General features: G+C 38.8%; 1 protein-coding gene across 1 annotated transcript in view; it reads left to right on the forward strand.

Moving 5' to 3' along the window:
- The window catches only part of LOC105521852 (guanylate-binding protein 6-like), a 16,301-nt gene extending 7,092 nt beyond the window's left edge, over window positions 1-9,209 (forward strand). Inside the window, exons 3-10 of the mRNA XM_011956192.1 lie at window positions 2,948-3,057; window positions 3,252-3,448; window positions 3,995-4,240; window positions 5,285-5,565; window positions 6,254-6,466; window positions 7,382-7,484; window positions 7,826-8,019; window positions 8,970-9,209. Of these exons, the coding sequence (XP_011811582.1) occupies window positions 2,948-3,057; window positions 3,252-3,448; window positions 3,995-4,240; window positions 5,285-5,565; window positions 6,254-6,466; window positions 7,382-7,484; window positions 7,826-8,019; window positions 8,970-9,209 (1,584 nt within the window). The remainder of the gene's footprint in view (window positions 1-2,947; window positions 3,058-3,251; window positions 3,449-3,994; window positions 4,241-5,284; window positions 5,566-6,253; window positions 6,467-7,381; window positions 7,485-7,825; window positions 8,020-8,969) is intronic.
- The last annotated feature ends 7,387 nt before the right edge of the window (window positions 9,210-16,596 follow it).

The raw sequence follows: 16,596 nt of genomic DNA on the forward strand, positions 1-16,596 counted from the left end.
GTAACAGATACTGGTGAGGCTGTGGGCTTTTACACCATTAGTAGAAGTGTAAATTAGTTCAACCATTGTGGAAGACAGTATGGCAATTCCTCAGAGAGCTAAAGACAGAACTACCATTGAACCCAGCAATCCCATTACTGGGTATATACGCAAAGGAACATAGATCATTCTATTATAAAGACACATGCACGTAAGTTATTGCAGCACCTTTGCTCATTTTTAATGAGGTATGAGGTTTTATTTGCTATTGAGTTATATAAGTTCCTTATATATTTTGGATATTAACCCCTTATCAAATATATGGTTTGCAAATATTTTTCTCCTTTTCCATTGGTTGCATTTTCACTCTGCTGCTTGTTTCCTTTGTTACCTGAAGCAGTTTAATTTGATGCAATCCCACTTGTCTAATTTTGCTTTTGTCACCTGTGCTTTTGGTGTCATATCTAAAAACATCATTGCCCAAACCAACGTCAAGTTTTTTCCCTGTATATTCTTCTGTTATTTTTATGGCTTCATATCTTTTTTCCCTCTTCTATCTAACTAAAATTTCGTATCTTTTAACTAACATTTTCCAACCTTCCTTTTCCCCTCACCACTAGCTCCTTGTAACCTTCATTCTACTTTCTACTGCCATGAGTTCAACTCTTAGATTTCACATGTAAGTAAAATCATGCAGTGTTTGCCTTTCTGTGCCTGGTTTATTTAACTTAGCTTAATATCCTCTAGATTCCTCCAGGTTGTTGCCAGTGACAGGATTTCCTTCTTTTTGGAGGCTTAATAGTATTTCATTGTGTATACATTTCACATTTTTTAAAATTCGTTCATCTGTTGATGGAAACAGGTTGACTCCATGCCTTGGCTATTGTGAATAGTACAGCAATAAATATAAAAGAACAGATCTCTCTTTGACATAGTCACTTCATTTTCCTTGGATATATACACAGTAGTGGGATTTCTGGATCCAGTTTCTGACTTTCCATTTAAGTCTTTAATCCATTTTCAGTAGTTTTTGTGTATGGTGTAAATGGGATCAAATATAGATCTCCTGCATACATGTGGATATCTGTTTTTCCAGCACCATTTATTGAGGAGACCATTGTTTCTTCAATGTATGTTCTCAGCACATTAGTAAAAAATGAGTTCACTGTGGATGTATACATTTATTTCTGCATTGTCTTTTCTGTTCCATTGATCTATGTGTCTGCTTTTATGCCAGTATCATACTATTTTGGCTACTGTGGCTTTGCAATATATATTGAAATGAAGAAATATAATGCCCCAGGCTATGTTCTTCTGGTTCAAGATTACTTTGATTATTCAGGGCATTTTGTGATTCTGTGTTAATTTTAGGATTGTTTTTTATATTTATTTAAGAATATTATTGGGGCCAGGTTGAGACAGTGGAGATGGCTTGAGACTAGGAGTTAGAAACCACCGTGGGCAACATAGTGAAAGCCCATCTCTACAAAAAATAATAATAAACAAAATGCCTTTGGGATTTTTATAGGTACTCTAAAGTCATCTATCAAACAGTAATATACTCCTGTCTAAATAGTTTATTGTTTGTCACGAGTCCTACTTCTAAGAAGAATCCTCATTGATTACTTTTTTAAAAATTAGGGATTGTTGGGCATAAAGTAATGAATAGGCTATTCTTCCTACTTCCAAAATTCCATATAGAATCTTCTGGAATCATGTAGAAATCTCTAGATCTCAATTTTTGTATTTGCTTTAGGAACCAGTTACACATGCTTTTTAGGGTAGAAATAATTCCTGGACTATCTATAATTTAGACATGCTCTAATTTATAAAAACAAATTTAGCCTGACCTTTAGTGCCCTTAATCAACCAGGTACTGGAGCTCCCTATGCAGTTTTATCTTCTGCACTTACCCTCTGCTCAGTCAGACCAATAAACTCTATTCTTATTGCCAAGATTCCTGAAATCTACAATCTCTAATTTTGTTTCTGTGGGTCTTTCTACTTGCAGAATCACCTTCATGTCTTCAAATCCACATTGTATCAATTCTTTAACATTCAGCTTATGACTTCCAGGAAGCCCTCATACCACATACACTTTCTTCAATTTTCATAGCTCTTATCTTCTAGGATAGACTTGTAATTTTTAATTTAACATTATAGCTATGGGTTCCACTTCTTATGTACATTACTAAGATGTTATCTCTTTAAAAATAGTCATTTTTATTGGATTTATCATTATGACTGTTTGTCACAACTTTGAAATAGTCATCTTGAGAGTAAATTTATTAAATTTGCTTTTCTAAACATAAGAACAGTGAGAAACATTCTTCAGTTTCCTATAAGTGTTTGCTGAATTTAATTGAATATAATTACAATCCCCAGTTATGCATACTATGGTATGGTTTTGTTACATGATGCATGGCCAATAAATATGTGTAGACTGAAGAAGTGTTCATACTCATCATGACTATCCAACTGAGAACCAGATATTTTACTAGTTTTTCCATATATGCATCTTATTTCATCCAACTGAGGAAAAGAAAAACCCTATGAAGATTAGAATCTTTTTATATGTAAAGAAATTGTGATTAGATACAAAAAAAAAAATTAGCTGGGCGTGGTGGCAGAGGCCTGTCGTCCCAGCTTCTTGGGAGGCTGAGGCAGGAGAATGGCCTGAACCTGGGAGGTGGAGCTTACAGTGAGCCGAGATCGCGCCACTGCACTCCAGTCTGGGAGACACAGCGAGACTCCGTCTCAAAAAAAAAAGATTAGAAGACATATTGTACTGTCAAACTGTTGATTAGAAGACATATTGTACTGTCAAACTGTTGTTTACATTCATGTCTATCTTCTTTGTATAGCAAGTACATTAGCTGAAATCATAAATGAAAGACTGACAAAATAAATGTCTCAGTGAATTTCTAAAGACTACACTCCTAAGTCCTTTGCTCTAATGTGCTTTTTAGGGTGACCCTAAGAATGACTCCTGGATCTTCGCCCTGGCTGTGCTCCTGTGCAGTACCTTCGTCTACAACAGCATGAGCACCATCAACCACCAGGCCCTGGAGCAGCTGCAGTATCCTTCCAGGAACAGAACAGAATCACCAAGGTTCATTGACATTATGGGAATGGAGATCCAGTCATTTCCTCCTTCCCTTTAATTTGATGCAGCACAGGGAACCCAAGACAAAAGAGAGTGTTTATAATATTTTTATAAAAGAAATATGTGAATTGTGAGCAGACAGTTGCTTTTCCTTACCTAAGTCCTAGTTACGTGACGGAGCTCACAAAACTCATTAAGGCAAAGTCCTACCCAAGGCCTGATGGGGTAGAAGATTCCACGGACTTCGTGAGTTTCTTTCCAGACTTTATCTGGACTGTACGGGATTTCACTCTGGAGCTGAAGTTGAATGGTGACCCTATCACAGAAGATGAGTACCTGGAGAATGCCTTGAAGCTGATTCAAGGTATCAGCATGTGGCCTGGGTTGTGGGTGGTCCAGTGGGTGTGTGATCTGCTAAACACTGCCCGTCATCTCTTGGGTTTCATTTGTATTTGAGACTAGATTGAGGTCTGTAGAAATGGGGACTGAGGGGTATGTTGAAGAGCTCTAGGAATGGAGCCTAGATCACTTAAGAAAAGTAGAGTTTAAAGTGCGGATAAATTATTCAAGACAGATTTGTTCTTTATACAATTAGTACTCTAGCATTCAGATTACAATGGGTGCTAAGACTTTCTAAAAATAAGATGCTTGTGATCCCTGTTTTCTCCTCTGCTTTTCTGTGTTTAGAAAATGACTGAACAGATAATTGCTAGACATGAAATTATAAAGAAAAGCCTATCTAATAAAAATATATGTGTGTGTTAGACCACTTTGCATGAGTGTTTATGTTAAAGGAGGTCTGTAAGCCTAGAAGATGGCAAAAAGACAATATAAACCCTGTCAAAAATACCTTTAGCTCCCTTATACCAAGACTGTTTTCACTATATTCTCCGTTTTTCTTATCCTTCAGGCAAGAATCCCAAAGTTCAAGCATCCAATTTGCCCAGGGAGTGCATCAGGCATTTCTTTCCAAAACGGAAGTGTTTTGTCTTTGACCGGCCAACACATGACAAAGTCCTTCTAGCCAATATCGAGAAGGTGTCAGAAAAGCAACTGGATCCCAAATTCCAGGAACAAACAAACATTTTCCGTTCTTACATCTTCACGCATGCAAGAACCAAGACCCTCAGGGAGGGAATCACAGTCACTGGGAATCGTGAGTCTCCTTTTTACATTTCTGTGGTGCCTCATGTGTGTTGAATATATTGTATAATGTGTTTCTCAGAATTTTTGTTAGATTCCATATAGAACTATGTGTATACAGGTATCCACACTCGATGAAGAAATGTGTATAATTATCACACTGCAATTTACAAATTCCTCTCCAATATTGCAAACTCTGTCACTGATATCTGTGGCTTCCTCATATCTGAAAAAAAAAAATCCTCTACTGATAAAATAACTAACTGAATATAAAAACAGACATATAATATTTTCTTAGGATAAGTCCTATATGTTCAGTATTCTTTGCAAAGAGAATACAAAAGATATGTTGAAGTTTAAAAACCTCTAGAAGGCTGGGGGTGGTGGCTCACACCATAATCCCAGTACTTTGGGAGGCAGAGGCACGCAGATCACTTGAGCTCAGGAGTTTGAGACCAGCCTGGACAACATGGTGAAACCCCATCTCTACAAAAAATACAAAAATTAGCTGGGTATGGTGGAACATGCCTGTAGTCCCAGCTACTTAGGAAGCTGAGGCAGGAGAATCACTTGAGCCCGGGAGGTGGAGGTTGCAGTGAGCCAATATCACACCACTGCACTCCAGCCTGTGCTTCAAGAAAAAAAAAAGTCTAGAAATAAATAAATATTAGCCCATAATTCCCTGAAAATACATTGATAGCTTTCGAATTAGGAATAAATGCAATACTATTTGCCCTGCCTCATCATTTTATCTGTATAAACTACTTTTCTTGTAATTTTTAAATGAGAATTTGTACTTCCTGTATACCCTCTAGTATGTTAGATAAAAGTAGATATTTAAATTTTTTAGCACTCTGGACTGGAGATCCATAAATATGAAGAGTCATTATGAAAATAAAAGTGATAATAGCAGAAGGAGGTAGGGATGTGGGTGTACGTGTTTGCATGTGTGCACGTGCGTGTGTGTGCATGCATGTGTGTGTGCTCAGAAATGTAGCCTAGGATCCCATTGAACTTTAATTTCATATTTAGCCCCTAAATCTCCTGGTCCATTTAGGTCTGGGAACTCTGGCAGTGACTTACGTAGATGCCATCAACAGTGGAGCGGTGCCTTGTCTGGAGAATGCAGTGATAACTCTGGCCCAGCGTGAAAACTCAGCTGCCATGCAGAGGGCAGCCGACTACTACAGCCAGCAGATGGCCCAGCGAGTGAAGCTCCCCACAGACACGCTCCAGGAGCTGCTGGACGTGCATGCGGCCTGTGAGAGGGAAGCCATTGCAGTCTTCATGGAGCACTCCTTCAAGGATGAAAATCAGGAATTCCAGAAGAAGCTCGTGGTAATTTGCCTTAGTCATTACTGTTCATCATCCTTCCCCTTGAAGAATGAAGCCTATACTTGCCTTTATTGACACCAATGCTAATCTGTCACTGAGGAATAACTTTTTCAAAAGACTACATATCCCTCTTTTATCTCCCCAAACCTTAAGCACTTAATGAGAAAACCTTCAGATAACTAAGGTAAAAATCAATACAGATCCCGTAAGATCTTAAGTGAACACTTCTAAGGATTCCTGGCCTGCTCTGAATATGCACAAGTAATCCCTGAGCGGTGCAGGTTTTCTGTGCATAGTCTACCTTTCCCAGGAAACAAAGATTGTCTTACCAGATCTTCATTCCGGGCCATTGTTTAACTTACATTGCTCCTTCTTGTATCCTTGTACCATTGAGGACAGGAGCACAGGATGCTACCACTGCAACAAACCATAGAGATTATGGAATGTAGTCCCATCATGTCACAGATGAAGAACCTGAAGCTCAGAAGGTTAACGAACTTTTCCATAGCCTCGAAGAGAATTTTTAGCATTGTGAATATGTGAAATTTTGTGTTTCTGATTCCACATCTACTCCACTAGAATGTTTTTCTCATGAGGACCACAGTTAGATGGACTCTTCTACCAGATTCTTTAGAATTTCATCTCCTCCATATGTTTCTTCTGGTGACATCTCTCTACATTTCCCTTGCAGGAAATCACAATGAATAAGAAGGGAGATTTCTTGCTGCAGAATGAAGAGTCCTCCGTTCAATACTGCCAGGCTAAACTCAATGAGCTCTCAAAGGGCCTAATGGAAAGTATCTCAGCAGGAAGTTTCTCTGTTCCTGGAGGGCACAAGCTCTACATGGAAACAAAGGAAAAGATTGAACAGGACTATTGGCAAGTCCCCAGGAAAGGAGTAAAGGTGAGGAATAAGGGGAACATGGGGAAGTTTATAGGATAGAGTGAATGGAGTCTTCAGCACCAGCCGTGGGTAATAAGAGAGCAGAAGGATAGCAGAACACCTTAGCTTTCAATGTCCACTATTTATCATTTATTTCTTAGAATAAAAATTTTTATCCTCAAACAAAGAATATAGTATTCAGAAATCCAGGAGAGACAGAACGAAAATTTGTCATGTGCCAGGAGCTGGTGATTTGCGTGGTTACAGTAGAATCTTTGCATTCAAAGCTGATTAAAATGAGAGAGTATGAAATAAATAGACAATTACACAGAGAGTAATGACATTTACGGACCTGTGGAAAATGGGCTACCTACCTGGTGTTTCTTACCACCACCTAGGTGATGGTAATACAACTAACTCACAATGAGCTGTTATTACCTACAGTGTACTGTTCAACTCTTCCCTAGACATTTTAATTTCATCTTCCTAACGACTTTAAGAAGCACCCTTATTTTGGAAATTTTACAGATCTGAACTTAGTACCCAAGGATGATTACATAACTTGCCTAAAGTTGTAGCCAGCAAGTGGCAGGAGAAAGCAAGAGCATAGGTTAGAGGCAGCATTGCACACTGAAAGACAACCATATGTAAGTATCAGAGATTGAGAGTTTGTACACCTGTACACATAGTTCTGCCTGGCCAGAACCCAAAGCAGGTACAGGGAAATATCATAGCCATGGGAGAGGCACTGGAGGGAGACAGGAAGCAGGAGTTGAGGAGGGGCTCTGGTCACACTAAAGAGCCTGCACACTTTGTAGGGGGCCACTTTAGAATTTTAGGCATAAAGCAAAAGTTACAAGACCAGAATTGTTTTTGCAACACTAATACACACAACATCGATTTTGGAAATCTAAGTGCTTTTTCTTGCTTCCATAGGCAAAAGAGGTCTTCCAGAGGTTCCTGGAGTCACAGGTGGTGATAGAGAAATCCATCTTGCAGTCGGATAAAGCCCTCACTGATAGAGCGAAGGCAGTAGCAGGTATGGGGCAGGGCTTAGCTTACAGCGGGAGGGGTATGTTGATACAATGCCCTCTAACAGATCTAACAGGAAAACCTTCCCAAAATGAAGAATTTCCTCTTCTGTGGAACACACACTCTGCTAAATCTGAAAATAACAAGGGGAGCTATGATTGTACCTCAGCCAGACAGGTAGAGCCTTTCCCATCACATTCTCGAATGTGCTCCTACTGGTGTGAACCTGGGTAAATTCTGTGATTTCTCACCCTGCCTTTCAGATTTGGTTTAGTCTCTCAGCTCAGAAAAGTGGAGATGAATCTTCACCTATTTTTTTCTTCTCTTTCTAATACCTTCATGGAGCAGTGGATCGGGCCAAGAAGGAGGCAGCTGAGAAGAAACAGGAACTTTTAAAACAGAAATTACAGGAGCAGCAGCAACAGATGGAGGCTCAAGAGAAGAGTCTCAAGGAAAACATAGCCCAACTGAAGGAGAAGCTGCAGATGGAGAGAGAACACCTACTGAGAGAGCAGAATATGATGCTGGAGCACAAGCTGAAGGTAAGTCTGCCCTTGGCCTCAGCAGGCCAGATGGTCCTTGCCCAGGTACCTCAGGAAGGGCTGTTGAAGATTACAGCAGCATCTTGGAAGGAAGCACATCACCATTTGCTGCTTGGGAGTCACTAAAAGCCCTGAATCCTTCTGTGTGTGTGTGTGTGTGTGTTTATTGTTTCAGTAAGACTTGGAATTCCTCTCTATATTCTCTATACTTAGATTCTGGAGAGGTAAGGTTGACTATGATCCTTACAAGTCCTTGGGGAATATAGATATGGTTGGAGCTGCTGTTTGGGGAGATTTTAAAAGTAATCTCAAGAGGTTAAACATATATTCCACACAGTGTATTTGATGTGAATGGCAACTGGTTTCCTTCACCAAGCACATATTACCAGGAGCTCTACTACCACCCAAACACCCTGAGGTAGATCCATGCTGACATACAACTCTCAGAAATGTCCAGACTTAAAAGGACAGGAAAGGGAAACTTGCTGCAGTTGTCACCCTGTGTGGGTAGCCTGCCCAAATTAGCACACAGTGTAGGGAGAATTCCTGCATTGTCCATCTGAAAGTTCTCTCATAAGGGATTTCTGCATCAGCTTATAAGTTCCTTTCATTCCTACTATATGGGTGACCGTACTGCCCAATTGGGACTGAGAATTTATGCAATCAGACCAATGGCTACCTCCCAACTGGCATCTTTTGGGCAGGAACATGTAGAATTTGTCCTCATACCTGGGTTAGCACCATAGCAAAACCATAATGTGGGTGAATATTAGTAAAGTTGTAAACTATGCTTCCTCACAATGTCTAGGTCCAAAGTCTCCTCTAATAATTGATAAAATGTTTTTAGGAGTAAAATAAAGGAAATTTCACACAGGTCTTAAATACAAAATGTAAGTCTTAAGAGAATAGGGATTTTTAAAATTTTACTTTCCTTCCTACATTTTCTTTAGATCCAGAAAGATTTGCTTGATGAAGGATTTAAGAAGAAATGTGAGGAGATGAATGAAGAGATAAATCAACTAAAACATATGATTGATACTACAAAAAATGATGATACTCCCTGGATTGCACATATCTTGGACAAATTTGTCAATGAGCTACCTTCAATATTGTCTGCTCCTGCTGAATTCATTGGTCAGGTTGTCAAAGGTGTGAGTTTGCTCTTTAAAGAGCATGAGTTCCTCTATTAAGGATATTATAGATCATACATATATGCTTTGCACTATTTTTTATCTTGATCTGTATGTTTTTCATTTTCATTCAGCAAAGTTTTGCTTTGTTTTTTTTTTTTCTTTTGGAGAGTCTTACTCTGTCGCCCAGGCTGGAGTGCAGTGGTGCAATCTCGGCTCACTGCATCCTCTGCCTCCTGGGTTCAAGAGATTCTCCTGCTTCAGCCTCCCTAGTAGCTGGGATTATAGGTGCACACCACCACACCCAGCTAATTTTTGTATTTTTAGTAGAGACGGGATTTCATCGTGTTGGCCAGGCTGGTCTCGAACTCTTGACCGCAAATGATCCACCTGCCTCGGCCTCCCAAAGTGCTGGGATTACAGGCATGAGCCACCACACCTGGCCCTCATTTAGCAAAGTTTTAAACATAAAACGTGCTTGTTAGAGGATATCAGTGCCTGGCCCACATGAGATAAAACAGATCCATACACACTTTGAAAAACTATGTTCACTTTTAGGAAATATAATTTTGAAAAATCATTTACATACAAAAGATCCACTGGGGCACTGCTTTTAATGGCAAAATATTGGAATGTACTTGAATGTCCTTCACATAAGATTGGTAAGATACATTTTAGTATGTGCATGTACTGGAATACTATATAGCCAGTAAACAAATTGACAGTGAAGCTCTCTTTATACCAGTAAAGAATGGTCTTGAAGAGATATTGTAAAATGAAAAAAAAAAAGAAAAACAAGTTGTAAAGCAATGTAGATTATCTTATCACCAAAGAAAAAATGCAATTATTATATACAAGCATGCAAATATATCTCTGGAAAGATTAATGAAAATCTATTATTATTAGCTCCTTCTGGGAAGAACCAGGTGAATGTAGAGGTTGAAGGAACACATACTCTTCACTTTAAACTCTTGAATTTTGTAAAGAAATCTTATTTTACCTATTCAGAAATAGATAAGAAAATGTAAGAGACAATGCTAATAATGATAACAATAAAGAAAAGCCGTGAAATTGGCTATCAGATGATGAAATTGCTTGTTGCTTCTAGGAATTATATCAGCCAGCCCAATGAGGGGTCTAAGACTAAGATCTGAGTACTAGAATGCAAAAAAAAATGGAATCCTATTCTTGTTTTCATTTTGGCCTGGTTTTCCAATTGCTTCTATTTGTTTTGAGACCAAGGCATACACTTTTCTGTGGCCTTTGACATCTCAGCTATGGTAGCCTCTACTTCCTTTCTCTGAATTCAAGTTTTAAGGTGTTAGAAGCATAAATTACCAAACATTAAGGTTAAGCACTGATAACAGGGATCCTGCCAACCTTGTCAGTAGTGGTCTCTTTGCAGTAGGCTCAGATAGAAAGGACAATGTGCCTTTCCAGAACTGAACCCCCTGATGGGGGATGATAGACCCAGACACATAGAGGCCTGGTGTTGACCCTTCATTGTTAGAATCTAAGAAGATTCAGTTATAGTAATGAATGGCAAGGCCTGAATGACTGACATAATTCTGTAGATGGCCAATACAGTGGACCAGCCATAGGGTTAAATGGGAAGGAGAGAAAACAATCAAGTGAAATAAATGCTGTCTACCAGGAGGTTGAGAGGTAGCCCCGATAAAGTGTCACATTCATAGCCTTGATCTGAGCTAATTTCAGACCCTGAACTCAGCTGGAGTGGAGGGCAGTACCCCAGGAAAAGGACACTGCAACTCCAGACCCAAATGAATGATAATGATTTCCCAAGTTCTCCCCCTAGGAAACCTCTGGAGCCATTTACTGGATACCCATATACTAGGGAAATACAAACACTCAAATATTTCAAGGACCCTTGGAATCCGGATCCAAGTTGCCCATGGTACCCAGATCATGGAAAGTCATCATAAAATAGCTGTTAAAATAGGAAGTTAGGGCCTCCAGGTTATAAATATAGTCTTGGCCCACATGAACTTATTGCAATATAGTATTTGTTTCAAATTAAAAGGTAAGGTTTGTTTTAAGACAGATACCTTACTTATTTTTCTGTCCATCCCCTTGGGAGTATGTTCAGGCATAGCATGTGCTAAATAAGCTTCTTTTATAAAAACAATAGGATGATGCATGCATGATTATTTTCGATTGGCAAAATCTCATGAAGTTCCCAGAGATCAGTGGTAATAAGTTGTTTGAATTCTCGACACCAGGTTAAGGTCTCTGAGATGATTTAAAAGCTACGAGGCCAGGTGCAGTGGCTCACACCTATAATCTCAGCAACTTGGGAGGCTGAGGCAGGTAGATCGTTTGAGGTCAGGAGTTTGAGACCAGCCTGGCCAACATGGTGAAACCCTGTCTCTACTAAAAATACAAAAATTAGCCATGTGTGGTGGCACATGCCTGTGATCCCAGCTACACAGAAGGCTGAGGCAGGAGAATCATTTGAACCTGAGAGACAGAGGTTGCTGTGAGCCGAGATCGTGCCATTGCACTCCAGCCTAGGCAACAGAACCTGGGTGACAGAGTGAGGCTCTGTCTCAAAAAATAACATGCAATACAATACAATACAATAAAAGCTATGAGAAGAAAAGAAATTTTCTTGGTACAGTGTACTCTCGAACTCATGTCTTACAGTCTCCGTGAAACTGGGCCAAAGACTTAATTTTTTTTTCTGTGCTTTATGCAGTGACTCAGACAAATCTATGAGCTCACACAAATCTGTAACTTCATGTATCACAGTCTCTATAAAACTGTATCAAAGAATTTTTATCTCTGCTTTATAGAGTGATTCACCCAGATCTGTAAAGAAATGAAGACAATTTTAGAGCTTTCAATATCTGATATTTCACATCAGGTCAAATCTGATACTTTCAAAACTGGATAGATCTATTTTGGTTAGCTTTGATGCTTGTGATAAGAATCTCATTTAATGTTATCTAAGGACTATAGTTCAAGAAGACTAAGACACTATTCAGTCGGGGCACAATAAGAACACCTTATAAGCACCACTCATCCTTCCTTTTCTGAGCATGCTTTTGACATGTTTCAATGATTCAGAGACATTCTAGTGAATCCCATTTTGACAGCAAAGTGGGATCAAGAGACCTCAAGGCCATTCTCAGGATCAATGACTCTTTAGAAGACATGGAACTCAGAGATACATCCCATCAGTATCTAATTTATTGAGAGTTTTTAGCATGAAGGCTGTTGAATTTTGTCATAGGCCTTTTCTGCATCTGTTGAGATAATCATGTGGTTTTGTCTTTGGTTCTGTTTATGCTGGATTACGTTTATTGATTTGTGTATATTGAACCAGTCTTGCATCCCAGGTATGAAGCCCACTTGATTGTGGTGGATAAGTTTTTTGATGTGCTGCTGGATTCGGTTTGCCAGTATCTTATTGAGGATATTCACATCAATGTTCATAAGGGATATTGGTCTAAAATTCTCTTTTTTTAATTGTATCTCTGCCAGGCTTTGGTATCAGGATGATGCTGTCCTCATAAAATGAGTTAGGGAGGATTCTCTCTTTTTCTGTTGATTGGAACCCACAGCCAATATGATACTGAATGGGCAAAAACTGGAAGAATTCCCTTTGAAATCTGGCACAAGACAGGGATGCCCTCTCTCACAACTCCTATTCAACATAGTGTTGGAAGTTCTGGCCAGGGCAATCAGGCAGGAGAAAGAAATAAACAGTATTCAGTTAAGAAAAGAGGAAGTCAAATTGTCTCTCTTTGCAGATAACATGATTGTAATATTTAGAAAACCCCAATGTCTCAGCCCAAAATCTCCTTAAGCTGATAAACAACTTCAGCAAACTCTCAAGATATAAAATCAATGTGCAGAAATCACAAGCATTCTTATACACCAATAAGAGACAAACAGAGAGCTAAATCATGAGTGAACTCCCATTCACAATTGCTTCAAAGACAATAAAATACCTAGGAATCCAACTTACAAGGGATGTAAAGGACCTTTTCAAGTAGAACTACAAGCCACTGCTCAATGAAATAACAGAGGACACAAACAAATGGAAGAACATTCGATGCTCATGGATAGGAAGAATCAATATCATGAAAATGGCCATACTGCCAATTTATAGATTCAATGCCATTCCATCAAGCTACCAATGACTTTCTTCACAGAATTGGAAAAAACTACTTTAAAGTTCATATGGAACCAAAAAAGAGCCCACATTGCCAAGACAATCCTAAGCCAAAAGAACAAAGCTGGAGGCATCACACTACCTGACTTCAAACTATACTACAAGGGTACAGTAATCAAAACAGCATGGTACTGGTACCAAAACAGAGATATAGACCAATGGAACAGAACAGAGCCCTCAGAAATAATACCACATATCAACAACCATCTGATCTTTGACAAACCTGACAAAAACCAGAAATGGGGAAAGGATTCCTTATTTAAAAAATGGTGCTGGGAAAATTGGCTAGCCATACGTAGAAAGCTGAAACTGGATCCCTTCCTTACACCTTATACAAAAATTAATTCAAGATGGATTAAAGACTTAAATGTCAGACATAAAACCATAAAAACCCTAGAAGAAAACCTAGGCTATACCATGGGCAAGGGCTTCATGTCTAAAACACCAAAAGCAATGGCAACAAAAGAAAAAATTTACAAATGGGATCTAATTAAGCTGAAGAGCTTCTGCACAGCAAAAGAAACTACCATCAGAGTGAACAGGCAACCTACAGAATGGAAGAAAATTTTTGCGATCTACTTATCTGACATACGGCTAATATCCAGAATCTACAAAGAACTAAAACAAACTTACAGGAAAAAAACAAACAACCCCATCAAAAAGTAGGTGAAGGATATGAACAGACACTTTGCAAAAGAAGACATTTATGCAGCCAACAGACACATTAAAAAATGCTCATCATCACTAGCTATCAGAGAAATGCAAATTAAAACCACAATGAGATATCACCTCACACCAGTTAGAATGGCGATCATTAAAAAGTCAGGAAACAACAGGTACTGGAGAGGATGTGGAGATACAGGAACACTTTTACACTGCTGGTGGGACTGTAATCTAGTTCAACCATTGTGGAAGGCAGTGTGGCAATTCATCAAGAATCTAGAACTAGAAATACCATTTGCCAGAAATCCCATTACTGGGTATATACCCAAAGGATTATAAATCATGCTGCTGTAAAGACACATGCACATGTATGTTTATTGCAGCACTATTCACAATAGCAAAGACTTGGAACCAACCCAAATGTCTATCATTGATAGATTGGATTAAGAAAATGTGGCACATCTATATCATGGAATACTATGCAGCCATATAAAAAGATGAGTTCATGTCCTTTGTAGGGACATAGATGAAGCTGGAAACCGTCATTCTCAGCAAACTATCGCAAGAACAGAAAAACAAACACTGCATGTTCTCACTCATAGGTGGGAATTGAACAATGATTACACCTGGGCACAGGAAGGGGAACATCACACACCGGGGCCTGTCTGGGGACGGGGAAGGGGGAGGGATAGCATTAGTAGATATACCTAATGTAAATGACGAGTTAATGGGTGCAGCACACCAACATGGCACACATATACATATGTAACAAACCTGCACGTTGTACACATGTACCCTAGAACTTAAAGTATAATTTAAAAATATTAAAAAATGAAGACATGGAACTCAGAAAAATGTTATGCTCACAGTTACAACTCATTACATTGAACAGCTACAAATTGAAACCAACAAAAACAAAAGGGACATGGACCAGAGTCTGAAACCAAGCATAGGCTTGCATTTGTGTTCTCCCTTGAGAGTTGCACAGACATTATCTAATTCTCCCACAAATAATGTGTGACACATGTCAACCAGGGATGGTCACACAAATTTAGTGTTTTTATTAGAGGGCAGTCATGTAGGAATGGAGTGCTCATGTGGCTAATCTTATTTGCTCAGACTCCTGCCTCTTCAGAGGTCAAACTGGTATGGTATATCCTAAGACTTCTACCATAAATCACATATTTAGCATAAAGTACCCGGTATGACTCAAGCCCTCAACATGTCCAAACATTTATTATAAGGCTGGTTGTTCTAAGGGCCTACCCTTTATGTCCCAGGAACCAGTTGAGGGCCAGACCTTTCTTACAGAATTAATCTTTTATTAGATAGTGTTAAACAATGAAGAAGGTGATAACATGAGAAATACAAAATAAAGATTTGTATTGTCTTACTGGAAGAATATGTCTATTTTTTTCTTGACTTTTTAAAGTATAAATACTCTTTCTCTGAAAGACGTAACTAGGCTCTAGCAAAATATGCTGTAAGTATATGTTTTTGAAAGTAGTTTATTTTATTTCATTGTTATTCTGTGCTTAGCAACTTCCAATCTGATTACAGTTGACCCTTGAACAACGTGGGTTTGAACTTTGAGTTCACTTATCATGGAATTTTTTCAACTAAACACAGTATGAAAATACACTGTTTGAGGAATGTGAAACCCACATATATGGAGGGTCATCTTTTGGTATACACAAATTCTGCAGGGCCACTGCTGGACTTGGGTATGCAAGGATTTTGCATGGATTATCCACAGTGGTTCTAGAACCAATTCTCTATGTATACTGAGGGATGACTGTAGTTATTTTTCTTGATATAGAATGGAAAAAGTATTTAATAAGGAATATATGTATATGAGACTTAAGAATTTATAACACTGATTGTAACCTGGATATGGTACAAATTTCATGGTACTAATTGGCCTAAAATCACTTGATCCAACATTGGGCCCAAATTTCCTTAATGTGTTCAAACTCTAGCTGCTGGAGTTTCTCAAGGAATCATAACCCATGAAAATAAATTATCAATCACCTTTCAACAACCAGAAATCAGCACTGAAACAGGCTTTGATCAATCTTAAAAATTGACATCAAATTTTTAGGTTGATACCCACCACCTATTGAATTTTCTATCACCAAGGTCATGCTCTGTCACCTAGAATCAGTTTTAAGACATCCTTCAGATAGTCAACTCTGGTAGTGGGGCATTGAACTATCTTCAGTTACAGCACAAAATCCCATACAATTCAAACTAAGCTAAAAATAAATCCCAAACTCAGTGGAGGTCTCTCCTCCACTGTAAGTGAGGATCGTGCCCTGGTTAGCTTTGTTAGTTCAACCACATAGATAGACCTTATCTAAGGAAAGATAAGCACTGTATCTCATGATTTCCAAATATCACTTAGAAACAAGTTTTATGAACTTCTCTTTGGCCTTGTATCCTCTTATCTCCAATCTTGATTTTGAGTTATAGGAAAGAGGAACAGCCTTAGTTGCCACTCCTGTAAAATCAATAAATCATGGTAGTTCAGGTCCTAGAAGGATGCCACAGCTTCTCCTGAGCCTGGTGAGTGATGGTGCTCATGGT

Source organism: Colobus angolensis, unplaced genomic scaffold (genome assembly GCF_000951035.1).
Source record: "Colobus angolensis palliatus isolate OR3802 unplaced genomic scaffold, Cang.pa_1.0 Scaffold41, whole genome shotgun sequence".
In the NCBI taxonomy this organism is placed as follows: Eukaryota; Metazoa; Chordata; class Mammalia; order Primates; family Cercopithecidae; genus Colobus; species Colobus angolensis.